General features: G+C 57.8%; 1 protein-coding gene across 30 annotated transcripts in view; it reads left to right on the top strand.

Annotated features, from left to right (window-relative positions):
• Positions 1 to 13,655, top strand: part of NCOR2 (nuclear receptor corepressor 2) — a 222,291-nt gene that overhangs the window by 64,185 nt on the left and 144,451 nt on the right. For 29 of the 30 annotated variants that reach the window (XR_003436770.1, XR_003436769.1, XM_027125072.1 and 26 more), the window contains 2 exons: positions 5,581 to 5,798; positions 11,875 to 12,002. Coding sequence is in view for 28 of the 30 variants with exons in the window: in XM_027125072.1 (XP_026980873.1) it covers positions 5,694 to 5,798; positions 11,875 to 12,002 (233 nt within the window). In the remaining 2 variants the exon portion in view is untranslated. Of the gene's footprint in view, positions 1 to 3,958; positions 3,972 to 5,580; positions 5,799 to 11,874; positions 12,003 to 13,655 lie in introns of those variants that run through there. The other variant, XM_027125073.1, reaches the window with a different exon arrangement.

Here is a 13,655-nt window from a genome sequence, read left to right as displayed (position 1 = left end):
CCAGCGTCGGTCCGGTTAGTTCCAAGAAAATGTCAGGCGTGTGCAGTGCAGACAGCTCCCCTTTCATCTTCCTGGGCTCAGGTCTGAAGGCTCCCAGGCACATTTCAGCTTCCGTTCCGGCCCCTTAGCAAACGCCCCCTCCGCCTCCCCGTGCCCTCAGAGACATCCCAGCCCCAGTGGCTATAACCCCACCCTCCCCATCTGAGCCTGGCTGCTCTGACTCGGAAAATCTGTGGAATGTGTCTTGGTGTGGCCTCCCTGGCCGTCTTGCCTGGGGCCCGAGAGGGGATGTCCGGGCAGGATGGAAACTTCCCCCCCGGAAAGAGGCCTCTGCCCAGCAGGGTCAGGGGATGCAGGTGTGGCGGGCTCCAGCCTCACCTCGTGTTACTGGCGCTCACCTCCGCCTGACAGTTTCGTTCGTTGAGCACCTGCTGTGTGCCCGGCACTATGTTAGGCCCTGCAAGGCAGACACAGAATCACAGGCAGTGAGCTTTCTCCGTGGATGGAACACGGGCTTGGCAGGCTTGTGGGGTGCTGCCGAATCAGACCCACAGCCTGTGGGGCTCTCCCAGGGTGGCTGCGTGGCCCTGGCCGTGTGCACGGGTGCTCCCAGCATGGGCTGGGCCTGCAGCGTGCAGCCCTCCTCCAGCGGCTCTGTGGGCCCGTGGTTTTCGGTTTGGATATGCGAGGCCCGGTGGAGCTTGCGGTGTCCCCGTCCTGTGGGACTCGGCAGCATCGCATGCCACCTGGCAAAGCCAGTCCTTAACCTCGCCAGAGCGCTCTCTCTTCCCCGCGGAGCCCTGACTTGGCTGAGTTTACCTTATTGAGCACCTGCTGTTTACCAGGCACCCTTCACAGGTGTGCTGTCCTCCTGGGTCCGTGGAGCAGGGACACGCATGTTCCCTGTCTACAGTGGAGGAAACTGAGGACAGAGCCCCGAGGCACCTTGCCTGAGGGGGGAATGACCCTGTCCCTGGGGGGCTGCTCGGCCTCCCTCACCCCCAGAGCAAGATGTGTCTTTGGCTGGTAGTCTCCTTCTCAACTTGCACGCCGTCTGCTGCTGCTTCTCTGTTCCTGCTGTCCCGATCCCACCGGTGTCATCTCGTGCAGGGACACTTGCGAGAGCCCCCAGGCCTCTGGGTTACACACTCGTTCTTCACGGCGCCTGCTTGTCAAACACCCCGATCCTTTCCTCTCTCCCTCCACCACCTTCCGTGGCTCCCCATTGCCCTTTGAACAAAATCCATCCTTTCCATGGTTCGTGGGCCTTGAATGACTTGATGAATTTCTCAAGCACGAGATGCCTGGTCTCATCTCCGGGGTCTTGCTCAGGTGGTGGCCTCTGCCTGGAGCCCCCTCCACTTCCCCCTCCCCTGGCTGTGTCTTGTTCACGCTCCAGAAAGTTCTCTCTGCCACCCCCTCGCCCTCCCCAAGGCTTCCAGAGCCCCCAGCCTGCTCTCAGAAGTCACTATTTGCTGCTCGTCTGCACTCCGCCGGGGCACCGAGACCCTCTGTGGCCTGGACCCTGCCTCGTTCACTAGCCTGGAGCTCAGCTCACAGTGGGGACCCCAAAGGGTCTGGAGATCAACGGATGTCCACCACCCTCTCCTGACCCCAAAGCTCCCAGACCCTGCAGTGATATTGGGGCCCCTGTATCGCACTCCTACTCTAACCTGGATCCAATTCTCAGAACCCTTTTCAGCCGAGACCAGATCCAGGAGACCCAACGTTGCCCCATGGATTGCTCTCATCCTCTCCTACCCTTGTCTTTGATGAAGTAACGTCATATTTTTTCCTGGCATGCACCTCCAAATGTTGCTGATGAGGTCAAAGCTTAATCCCCACCCCTGCCCCGCCGTTCACAGTGTTACGCAAACACCACTTTTATCTAGTTTCGAAACATTTCCGTTATTGCGTGGTAACCCCCATACCCATGAGTCGCTCCACACCCCTCCATCCCACCCCCCGCCCTTGGCACCCACCGGTCTGCTTTCTGTCTCTGTGGATTTATCATTCTGGACATTTCCTATAAGTGGAATCATATGGTATCTGTCCTTTCGTGTCTGGCTTCTTTCACTTAGCATCGTGTGTGCAAGGTTCATCCACGTTGTGACGTGTGTCAGTGCTCGGTTCTTTTTTATAGCTGAATCATATTCCGTTGTACAGATAGACCACGTTCTGTTTATTTCTCCACTCATTGGTTGATGGGCACTTGGGTTGTTTCCACCTTTGGCTATAGTGAATACTGCTGCTGTGAATACCTTGGATTTGTTTCAGTCTCTGTTTTCCATTCTTTTGGGTATACGCCTAGGAGTGGAATTGCTGGGTCCTACCATAATTCTATGTTTAACATTTTTAGGAACTGTCAAACTATTTTCCTAAAAATAATTTTTTTTTCAAGTTGGCAAAAAATATGGCTAAGGTTGGGGGAGATAGAAATGGAGCTTATTAAAATAAGCTCGTGGTGAATGCAGGAGGTGCAAGACCCCCAGAGCCCCCTGGCTTCGGGGACAACCTGCACATGAGGATGCTGGGCCGTGGAGCTGGCGGAGTGATCCTCTGACAGGTGGGTGGTGGGGGCATGAACCCCGAGCTCGGCAGTGGACACTGTGAACACTGAGGTCATGGGAGCCAGGCCTTGGCACGAGGAGGGTGGGGAAGTGGCCGAGGATTCTCCAGGGCTGCTTTGAAAAGGTGTCACTTCCCTGGCGTCTGGAGCCCACATGCAGTGCACGCCGTGAGCATCTTTCCGGGGCTGCCATCCCTCAGTCGGCCTTTCATTAGGCAAAGGAGGTTAGAAATCTACTGGTAAATTAGACTTCTCACCGCCTCATGCAATGCGAAGTCACATAGCAACTTGGAAGTTGCGCGTGGTGCCCTTGGAAAGGCAAGCAGATTGGGCTTCTCTCTGCCCAGGTGCTGCTCTCTTCCTCTTGTAGAGAGCGGGCAACCGTTTAAAACCCAGAGAGAGGGCTTCCCTGGTGGCGCAGTGGTTTAGAGTCCGCCTGCCGATGCAGGGGACGCGGGTTCGTGCCCCGATCCGGGAAGATCCCACATGCCGCGGAGCGGTGGGCCTGTGAGCCACGGCCGCTGAGCCTGCGCGTCCGGAGCCTGTGCTTTGCAACGGGAGAGGCCACAACAGTGAGAGGCCCGCGTATCGCAAACAAAAACAAAAAAACCCAAAAAAACCCCAGAGAGAGGCCGGAATAGAACTGGCTTTGCTGCATCAGACCACCAGGGTCTGCTGGGCTTTGTGATGAGCTGGGACCCAGGGAATTCTGGGACAGGGTCCAGCACTGGTGGCCACAACTGACCCCTCTCCCAAGGCCAGTCTCTTGTCTCTGGGCTGCCTGAGGGCTGCCGTGTTGCTCTTGGTGGGGACTGGGGGGGGCAGCTCTGCCTCCCTTCCGTGTCCACAACATCACTGTGACCGGGCTGCAGCTACTGCAGTGACGGAACTAGTGACTGTAGTAACGGTAGCTCCCATTTGCTGAGCAGGACTGTTCCCACGTTCATAAGAATTACACAGTGCACCCTGTCGCGGTGTCTGGGAAAAGTCCACGTGGGCTTTTTTCCTGAGGTGGTCATAGGTGTGGCAGTTTGGGCTCTGGAATTCTTTGGCTTTGCCGTGTTGGAAGGATTGACAGCACCCGATGGAAAGGTTGCCTCCTTTGTGACTCCCTCCTTCTCTGGGTGAGTCAGAACTTTTGATGGCAAAGTGACAGAAAGCTGGGTTGGGCTGGCAAAGGCAAAACACACAGAAGGAGTGCCTTGGCTTCCCTAAATGAAGAAGCAGCTTTGATCTGCCTTCAGGCATGGCTGTATCAGGACCCAGCTGTGCTCTCTCTACCCTTCAGATCTGCCTTCCTGGGGGTATGGTCTCGGGTAGGTCCCTGCCAAGTGGTGGTCCCCGAGAGCTCCAGGCTTTCACCCTCCTGGCTTACAGCCCCAGTGGATAGTGCCTGTTTCTGGTTCCTTCTCAGAGTCTCAAGACTGACTTTCATTGGCTCAGATTGGGTCAGATGCCCATCCCTGAACCAATTGCTGCCCCAGGGGCAGGAATCTGATTGGCCAGGCCCAGATCACATGATCACTCCTGGAGTCTGGGGAGGGAAGATGGTTGCTAAAAAAAAAAGTCGAGTCTACTGTAGCAGGAGATGGGGGTGGGAAGTGGGATGCAGTCCTGGCCCGCAGGTGGGAGGGAAGGGGGTCTTGTTCTTCCTTTGACCACCATGATCTCAATCTTCCCCCCCCAATATCCCTCCACATCAGGCCTCCAAAGGGCAGAGGTTTAGGGCATCCACGCCCTTGAAAGACAGTTGTCAGTGGAGGGCAGGGCGATGAGGGACGTTGTGATGAAAGTACAGGGAGCTGGGGGTACACATGAGATGCAACCCCAGCCCGAGAGGGTACGTCACATGGGGCATCCAGGTGCCGGGCCCCTGCGCCATCTTGGATTCTCCTTAGCTCCTGGGTGGCGGGTGTGAGTGGGGGGTTTGCACATGGCAGGGGCCTGATGGACACCCCTTTTCTGAGTGGCTGAGTGTGGAGGAGGCCTGAGACCTGCCCGGCTTTCAGCCTGGGCCTGGGCGGCGGAGCCAGTTATAACCTTGGGCAGGCTGCATTGAGCAGTGGCTGGCGGAGAAGAGAGAGAAGGGTCCTGGGGAGGTTGGGGCCCCCCGGAGATTTCTGGGCAAAGGCCCCTTCTGACCAGGGGCTCTCTTGCTCTCTTGACTTGAGTCCTTTCTTCTTCCTGGGCCTCAGTTTCCCCATCTGTAAAGCCAGTGGACTCCTTCCATCATGGACACATGAGTGCTTTCTTCCCTGTGGACAGCATCCTTTGCCTGCCCCTCCGGGAGCCACAGGGGGCCCAGCCGGCTCTCATCCGTGTCCTCGGCTGTTTCCCCAGTGTGGCCCTCGGGCTCCCAGTCGCTTCGCTCTCAGTTCACGTCTGGGCCAACCTCACATCTGTCCTGCTCCCCCGTCGTAGTGTCACTCACCCTCCCCAGAGGGTCACTGGGAGGCCCAGGCAGGCCCGACCTTGCCCGGGGTTACACGGTGACCTGTGTTCTGCCCGAGCCGACCCTGTTCACCGCCATCACCCTGGACGGGTGTACGGACTTTTCCCCTCCCGGGACAGCAGTCGCCTGCCTGAGCTGCCAGGTGCTTTCCGGGAACCTTGCCCTGGTGACTCAAACTGGCAGAGGACTTGGGGTGGGGTGGGGTGTGCTGAGCGTGCTTGGGAGCCATGGGGGGGTTGTGGGGGCAATGCCCGCAGAGTTAGAGCTCCCGTGCTTGCTGAACGAGGGCCTTGGCGGCGGGGAGGACACGGCTGTCACCGATGTGGCTTGTGCCGCAGCTGCTGGCCTGTGGCTTGGAGAGGCCCCAGACACCACGTGGCGTCTCCCGCTGCTGTCGGTGGGCACGGAGCTTGCCAGTGGCATGGAGGGGGGTCCCGGAGGACCCCTGTCTGCTCTCTCTTCCTCACAGGGGCCACAGGAAGGACGTGGGGCCCCGCCAGGGTCTGCAGGGAGCAGCCGCCCTGGGACTGATCTCGCTTTTGCTTTTCTGGTCTCACAGGTGCCTGGGACAGGGTGGCCCTCGAGCAGATGACGGAGACTGGCTTTTAATCCTCGGAGACCATTGAGAGGGAGCTTACAGGGGCCCACGAGCCCCCCTGGACGCCCACCACCATGTCGGGGTCCACGCAGCCCGTGGCACAGACGTGGAGGGCCACCGAGCCCCGTTACCCGCCCCACGGCGTTTCCTACCCCGTGCAGATCGCCCGGCCACACACGGTAAGCGGCACAAATATGCACCTGGGGTCACCTTTGGGGCCTTCTCTTGTCCCTGGGTTCCTATTTCTCCCCATCGTTGTGTGAGTGGCGGGGGGCGGGGGGGTGGCCTGCTGGGGAGGGGGCGGGCGTGCCCTTGGTCAGCTCTTTCTTTTTAAAAAAAAATGTTTTGCTGCGCCGCATGGCCTGTGAGATCTTCGTTCCCTGACCGGGGATCGAACCCGTGCTCCCTGCAGTGGAAGCATGGAGTCTTAAACATTGGACCGCCAGGGAAGTACCGTTGGTCAGCTCTTCCGAGCTGCACCCCACTCTGTCCACCTCCTAGCGGGGGCCCCCTTTCCTGACTTTATCTCTAGTTGCATGTGGCCCTGAGGATGAGGCTTGGTTATGTTCTGTATTCTCAGGGGCTTGCCAGAGGGCTCTCGGGGTCCTGGGCCTCCCCCGTTTGGCCTCCTGGCTGCTTGGTGAGGGACCGTGAGGGTTTGCAGTTGCAGCTGGGGTCAGAGCTTGCTGTGCCGGCCCCTATGTGAACACGCCTGTAGCTGTCCTGCTTGACTGGTGTGGTCCCTCCTAAGATGCAGAGAGGAAGTGGCATGGGAGGGCTTTTCTATCTTCCATGAGCGAGATGTTTCTGCATATGAGCCCAGTGGACCAGCCTGAGGGTGTCCCAAGAACCGTGACCTCTTGAGGATTTGGGCCCCCAAGATGCTTTTGAGAGCCAGCTGTGATAAACAGGCACATTCTGGACGGGGTTGTCGAATCCTCACAAACAGCCCGATGAAAGAGCACCTTGCATTATCGTCCCATTTCGCTGATGAGGAGACTGAGGCCGGGAGGTTAAACGATAGGCCTCGGGTTAAATCACCTTGAGAAGGCAGTCGGCTTCCGCTTCAGGACTCTGAGCCCTTGTGAAACGGATGACTATTTACTGGTCACCTACTGTGTGCCCAGGGCCGAGGACCGTGCTCCTGGGGGTCCTTTGCTATGATGTGTGGTCAGCACCTTCATCATAATCACAATCACAAAAGTAAGCATTGTCGTCGAGTGCTTACTACAGGGTGAGCGTTTTGTTCATGCCCTTTATGTATACAGTTGCGCTCGCTTCTCTTCATCACTGAAGTGAGGGTACGCGTATGCTCTGCACTTGGTAGATGGGGAACATTTTGCAGGTGAGGAAACAGGACAAGTCGCTTAATGATTCTGAGCCTCGGTTGGTCATCCATAAAATGGAGTAATGAGAGCATCTGTCTCCTAGATTCTCCTGGGGATTAAACGTGATGCTCTGCGGAAGGTCCTTATGACAGTGCCTGGCAGACACTCAGCCAGCTGTGTCCACTTGCAATATTGTCACTGTCACTGCAGCTGCTTGGAGGGGCTGCCTCCCCTGGGGGCTCCTGGCGGTTGCCTCTGGTTTCTCTTCTTTCTCGTCCCCTCCTGCCAGATTCCTACCCCGCTCCCACTCCCTCCCCAAGGGCCCAGACTCGGTTAGTCCTTGAGTCCTTATGGCCCCTGCCGTCCTGCAACCCCCCCATCCTTTGCCCCAGCTGGGCCCTCTCACAGTCACGTGGAGTCAGCAGCTGATCTCAGACACCGCCCGCACTTTTCCCGCTGGGCCGTCAGTGATGCAGGATGGGGCCGGGTAGGACCCAGTGGTCACTTCCTCCAGGCAGGGGGCTGACGCCGGGGGTGGGCAGGGGCCCTGGGTAGCTACGAGGCAGGGCATCCTTATCCCGTGTGGTGGCAGCAGTGGGGCCCCACGTCCTGATCACCCTGCCTCGTGCTTGGGCGACCCAGCTGGGGGCCCCTGCTTGTTACTGGAAAGGCAGGAACAAGAATTCTAGGCATCCTGGGGGCGGGTCTTGCTCTCCTGGGCATGTGTCCGGGGCTGGAGCCACTGTTCTTTGGCTGGTGGGAGGTGAGTGTTGGGACTGTAATCTGGAGGTCCCCCTGCAGCGCTGTGCCCCCTAACCCCTTACCGCCAGCCCACTGTACAGGCAGCGTTTGTGAGATGCCCCCATTTTGGGGGGCAGAGGGTTTTTGGAAGACAGAGGGCAGAGGAAAAGGGAAAAAGGCGTGGAAGGCAAATGCCCCATCCAAGGGCCAGGTGGGAACCCAGCTCCTTGTACAGTAGTTGAGGCAGGTCTGCTGGGCTGAGGGGGCGGGGCCTGGACCCCGTGACCTGTGACCTTCCTGGGACTCAGCTCACTCCCGTACCTGCTCCCAACAGGCTTCCATCCAGGGTGGCACCTCCTGGCCCTGGAGGCTTCTTCCAGGGTGTCTGGGCATGGGGCTGCTTTGATGGCGAGTCCCCCCCGCCCAGAGCCCAGAAGAACCTCCAGATGTGGCTTTGAATCCCTGTTCCTCCAACTCACCTTGTGACATCTGGCTGCTCGCTTAACCCCGTGGGGGCAGCCCCAGTTTTCCCAGCTGCAGTATGGGTGTTGTGGGCCTAAGCATCACTGGCAGATGTTTGCGAGGTGCCCGGGGCGGTGTCTGTACGTGGCAGCCGCCTCTGTCCTCCTGGCGGGGTGGCAGGAGACCAAGGAGGCTCTGCACTCTGAGAGGGGCGGTGGGAGCCGCCTTCTCTGCTGGCCTGTACCTCAGCCTGTGTCATGTCCAGGCTGCCTGGTGTGTTACGCCGGCGCAGATGGAGGGCTCAGTTCCAGGTGTGCTTACCCTGACCCAGCCTCAGGCACACTCCGAGCCTCTCTTCATGGTGCCGGTACGCATGGCTCGTTCAATCCCACCTGCTCCACCCTCGGAGCCTCTCTGAGCCCTGTTCTCTCCTTCTCTGTGGTCTCGGCTTCCCTCGACCACAGTATCAGGACGCCACATCTTTCCCTGAGGGTCCTGGCGGGCTCCTGGCACTGAGGGTCTCCCAGGATTGAGGGTCCCAACACATCCTCCCCTCCTTGTCTCCTTTCCAGCTTTCTAGAGCCCAGCTCGATTCTGCCTTCTCTCCCAAGCCCCGCGGGACCCCCTGAGCTCTCTCGAGTTCCTGCAAGCTTTGCACTAAATGAATGTGTTAAATAAAGTCCAAAGACACGGGAATCGATGCCAGCGCCACTCCTGCCTGCTGTGTGGCCTTAGGCAAGTTACTCAGCCTCTCTGTGCCTTAGTGTTAGAAGGGCTTTTCAGAGCACAGACTCTGGAGCCAGACCGCTGGCATTCATATCCTGCCTCAGTGACTTCCTGGCTGTGAAACTTTGGACGAGTGGTCTTACCGCCCTGTTGCTCAGTTTCCCCATCAGTTGAGCGAGGGTAGTTCTAAGACCCTGAGGATCAAGTTAGTTGACACGTGCAGAGGCCTCTGCACAACGCCCGGGCTGAGTAAGCGCGACTGATACAGTGCAGTGTTGATGGCTTTGATGCTGCTGCTGTCATGACGACGACGTGCCCACTAGTATCCTTTTGCGAATGGCCCCCAGGGTACACTGTGGGCTTTTCCTCTGGAGGAGGGACTGGCAAACCTTCTCTGTAAATATTTCAGGCTTCTCCGGCCACTCGGTCTCGGTCACAGCTACTCCGGCGCTGCTGCCATCCTAGCGTGAAAGCAGCTCAGCCAGCACGTACAGGGATGGCCGTGGCCGTGTGCCAGTGACACCTGACGAAACAGGCCGAGCCTGGCTTTGGCCTTGGGCCCCATTTGCTGACTCCTGCCCTAGATCAGTGCTTATCAGGCTCTCTGTGGGAAGGACCAGTCTGTTTCATTTCCAGTTTGTCACAAATGGATACATCGTCCTTCCGCACGTGACGCAGTTCGCGGGCACGGGGATGGGTCTAGGCCGAGGCCAGCGGGACTGTGTTGGCCGTGCGCTCAGATGCCGCGGTCCCGTCAACAAGCTCTCAAGTGGGATCTGAATCCTCTCGTCTTCGGCGCTCCCCCCAGACCAAGGGTCACGGACGCAGGAGCCTGCTTGGGCCACGTACATGTGTGAGGGCCGCAGGTGGGGTTGGAATGTCTTGTTAACATGGGGAGGGTTCTCGTGTTCTGAGACGTAGCTGGAGGCTTCTAGCCTGAGTGCCTGGTGTCTTCAGGCTCCTGTGACCACAGTGAGCCCCACCTTCGGTCTCTCTTGGGGTCTCCCCAGTTCTTGCCTTCCTGTAGAGATGCAGGCACCCTTGGTGGTCCCTGGACTCAGAGCCCTGGGGTGGAGATCAGTGTGGATACCACAGAAATGGCCCCCAAGATGGTCCTTGGAGGGACCGTGCTAATGAGGTCATCCTGCTTGCTTCCCAGACTGAGAAACTGAGGCCAGAAGGGTTCATGCAGTGGCCGCCCCACGCCCCTGCCTCGGGAGCCCCAGGGGCCGTGCGCCTTTTCCCGCCTCTGTTGGCAGTGGTAGGCGCCGTCCTGCCGGGGCCCTCTCCCAAGGGATTGGACCGTCTGCCTCTCTGCTGCTTTGTTCATTTTGCTTTTGTGTGAGAGGGAATTTTCCTCCCAGCATTCTGCAGTGCTTGCCGATTTCTTCTCACACCTCTGCATGCGTGTGCATACCGGATCTGTGCCTGGCAGCCGTGCCGGCATGATCCCAGAAGCTGCCGCCCCCTCCCTCCAGCCCTTTCTTCTTGTTCCGTCATTAGCACCCGGTGCCTTGTGCACGACATCGTGGAGTGCGGTGGAGGGGGGAGGCTGAGTCCTCTGTCTTCTGGAAGCTGCCCTCAGTCTTCAGGGAAACCCTTGGAGAGTTAAGGGGGATGCTTGGTTGGAGACACAGAGGCCACCTTCCATCTGGGTCAGGCATCCATTGCAGTTTTCTTTCTTTTTTTTTTTGGGCGCGCCGCGCGGCGTGCGGGATCTTAGTTCCCCGACCAGGGATTGAACCCATGCCCCCTGCAGTGGAAGCGCGGAGTCCCAACCACTAGACCACCAGGGAATTCAGGCATCCATTCCACTGATGAAGAAACTGAGGCTCAGAGAGTTTAAGGGATGGACAGATACCTCTAGCCCGAGGCCGTGCAGCTTCTTGCTTCCACATCGGGCTGCCCAGGAAGGCCCTTCCCTCATTTCCAGCCTCTGAGGTTGACAGGATCCCTCTTGATTCTAGTTACTCATCCTCTCTCGCCTCCAGCCTCCCAGCCTCTTACATGTGTTTGTTTTGGAGGGTCTGAAACACATACATTTCCAACACACCTACGTGGTATCATCTAATTCTCTTTGCAGAAATAACTGCTTAAAAAAAAAAAAAAAAGCCAGACAGCAAAAGAATGACTAGATTTTTTTTGGAAAATTGGGAGAATTAAGAAGGGTGCCAAGAAGAAAACAAATCACCTACAATCCCACGCTTTCCCAAGCCTTACTCGTGTCAGACATCACTAATTGATTGCCACCCCACAGTATAACTGGGTGTTCTCTGCAGGCACAACTAATCGATTTGGATTGGTACACATAGGAAGCCTGTCCTGTTTTCTCCTTTGAAAGGCTTCTCTTTTCTATCTTTCTTTTTTTTTAAAAAACATTTTAACATGTCTCAAATCAGGGTGTAGTTGCTAATCGGGGTACATCGAATTTGTTAGTGTTTAGTTTTTCCACAGATGGCAATGGGTAATGGATGGCATATTACTGAAGAAGGCATGTTTTGCCTGGAGTTTATTCTTCTGACTTTGAGCTATGCTTGCCTGTGTGACACACGTGTGTAGGTTTTCCCTCTGTAACACGGGGGACTCCCACGTCGGGGCTTTGTTTTGGAATCTGGTCTTTGAGCCTTGCAGACCGTCGGCATTTGCCGTGTCATCCACTGTCCCCTGGCGTGGATGCCCGTGTCTTGCTGGGTCACTTGCACCCATGGCAGACGTACAGGTTGTGCCCTTTTCCATTTGTCTCTGCTAACACGTGGGCTCGGTTGTCTCATCTGGAAAGAGGGCAGGACCAGGTGTCCTTTAGCTGAATGTGTCACTTCTCCTTGGCGATTGGCCCCAGGAATGTCCTCTGGCTGGACTGGGTCGGAGGGCCGGGAAAGGACGTGGGAGGGTCCGCGGGTACAGAAGCAGCACCGGGCAGGGGGCTCTGGCCCTGCCTCGCTGTGTGGGCTGCACTGCGACGGGATGGGTGCTCACTGGTCTGTGTCCTCTGCTGCAGGACGTCGGGCTGCTTGAGTACCAGCACCACCCCCGTGACTACACCTCACACCTGTCGCCTGGCTCCATCATCCAGCCCCAGCGGAGGAGGCCCTCCCTGCTGTCCGAATTTCAGCCCGGGAATGAAAGGTGAGGAGGGGTTTGTGCGTCCATTGCTCAGACGGGGAAGTGGAGGCCTGTGCTCATGAAGAGCTCGCAGGGTCGGTGTTAAACAAAGGGGTGTCAGGCTGTGCCCTTGTCCTGGTGCGGCTGTGACTGGGACAGGGCTGGGGATGGGCAGGGAAGAGCCACGTGGCCCTTGGACTTCCCGCTGTGAGCCTGCAGTGGCCTCTGGGTGTGTGGCCCAGGCAGGAGGGGGTGACCACCAAAAAGTAGGGGAGTGGGGCTGGGTTGCTGGTTGGGAGTGACTGTCCACAGCTGGGTGCACATGGGGAGCCCCCTTCCTCCCATCCCTTTGTCATCCCCTTTTCTCCGAGTCCTCTGCCATCCCTCAGCTGGCAGACTGGGCCTGTGGGCCTGCCTTGCCTTCCTTAAATCCAGGTGGGAGAGAGCAAGCCATACGGGTGGGGACCCAGTGAGGGGAGGGCCAAGGCCAGAGCAGGGCCCCAAGGTGCCTGAGACAGTGACAGCTCTAATTGCTAAGAGTCGTGAGCTGCTGCTGCTTCTTTTTTTTTTTTTTTTTTTGCGGTACGCGGGCCTCTCACTGTTGTGGCCTCTCCCGTTGCGGAGCACAGGCTCCGGACGCGCAGGCTCAGCGGCCACGGCTCACGGGCCCAGCCGCTCCACGGCATGTGGGAACTTCCCGGACCGGGGCACGAACCCGTGTCCCCTGCATCGGCAGGCAGACTCTCAACCACTGTGCCACCAGGGAAGCCCCTACTTCTTTTTTTTTTTTTTTTTTTTTTTTATGCTTGAAAATCTTTTATTGATCACACTATCATACTTCTTTGTGACAAAATTATGTATATAATTTTTTTTTAACATCTTTATTGGAGTATAATTGCTTTACAATGCTGTGTTAGTTTCTGCTTTATAACAAAGTGAATCAGTTATACATATACATACGTTCCCATATCTCCTCCCTCTTGCGTCTCCCTGCCTCCCACCCTCCCTATCCCACCCCTCTAGGTGGTCTGCTGCTTCTTTTTGTCACACCACGTGGCTTGTGGGATCTCAGTTCCCCGACCAGGGATTGAACCCAGGCCACGGCACTGAAAGCCTGGAATCCTAACCACTAGGCCACCAGGGAACTCTCGAGAGTCCTGAGCTTCTAACACGCGATGGCCTACTGTAGGCTGTGGGCTGCCAGCGGGCACTTAGACAGGCAGCCCTGCCTGCAGGAAGCCCACAGTCTAGCAGGGGAGGTGCAACAAACACACAAGGTGCCTCCAGAACGAGGCAGGTGGCCTGTTTCCTGCAGGGCAGGGAAGGGCTGCTCTTTGGCTGGAGAGGCCGCGAAAGGCCTCTCAGGGGAGAGAGGCTTGGCCACTAAGTAGCCAGCCGCTCAGAGAGCCGGGTGAAGACCTTCCAGGTGGAGGGAGCAACACGTGCAAAGGCCTGGAGGGGGGCATGTGCTTGGAGTGTTCCAGAAAGGCGAGGAGGCCGGGGGGCTGGGCTGAGCCAGGTGGCTGGGGGCCGGGAGGGTGAACTTCGAGGGGACTATGGGAGGTACGCATAGGAGGGCCAGGATATAACTTCCACCCTCGGATCCTTCCGGCCATGTGCAGCGATTCTAGGGGCAAGCAGGGACCGCTGAGGCTGGGCTGGCCCAGGGGCCCTGTC

The sequence above is a fragment of the Aethalodelphis obliquidens genome, unplaced genomic scaffold (assembly GCF_003676395.1).
Source record: "Aethalodelphis obliquidens isolate GAN/ISIS:26980383/991018 unplaced genomic scaffold, ASM367639v1 scaffold28, whole genome shotgun sequence".
NCBI lineage: Eukaryota > Metazoa > Chordata > Mammalia > Artiodactyla > Delphinidae > Aethalodelphis > Aethalodelphis obliquidens.
The sequence above is the reverse complement of the archived record's forward strand: the minus strand, read 5'-3'. Positions and strand labels throughout refer to the sequence as shown.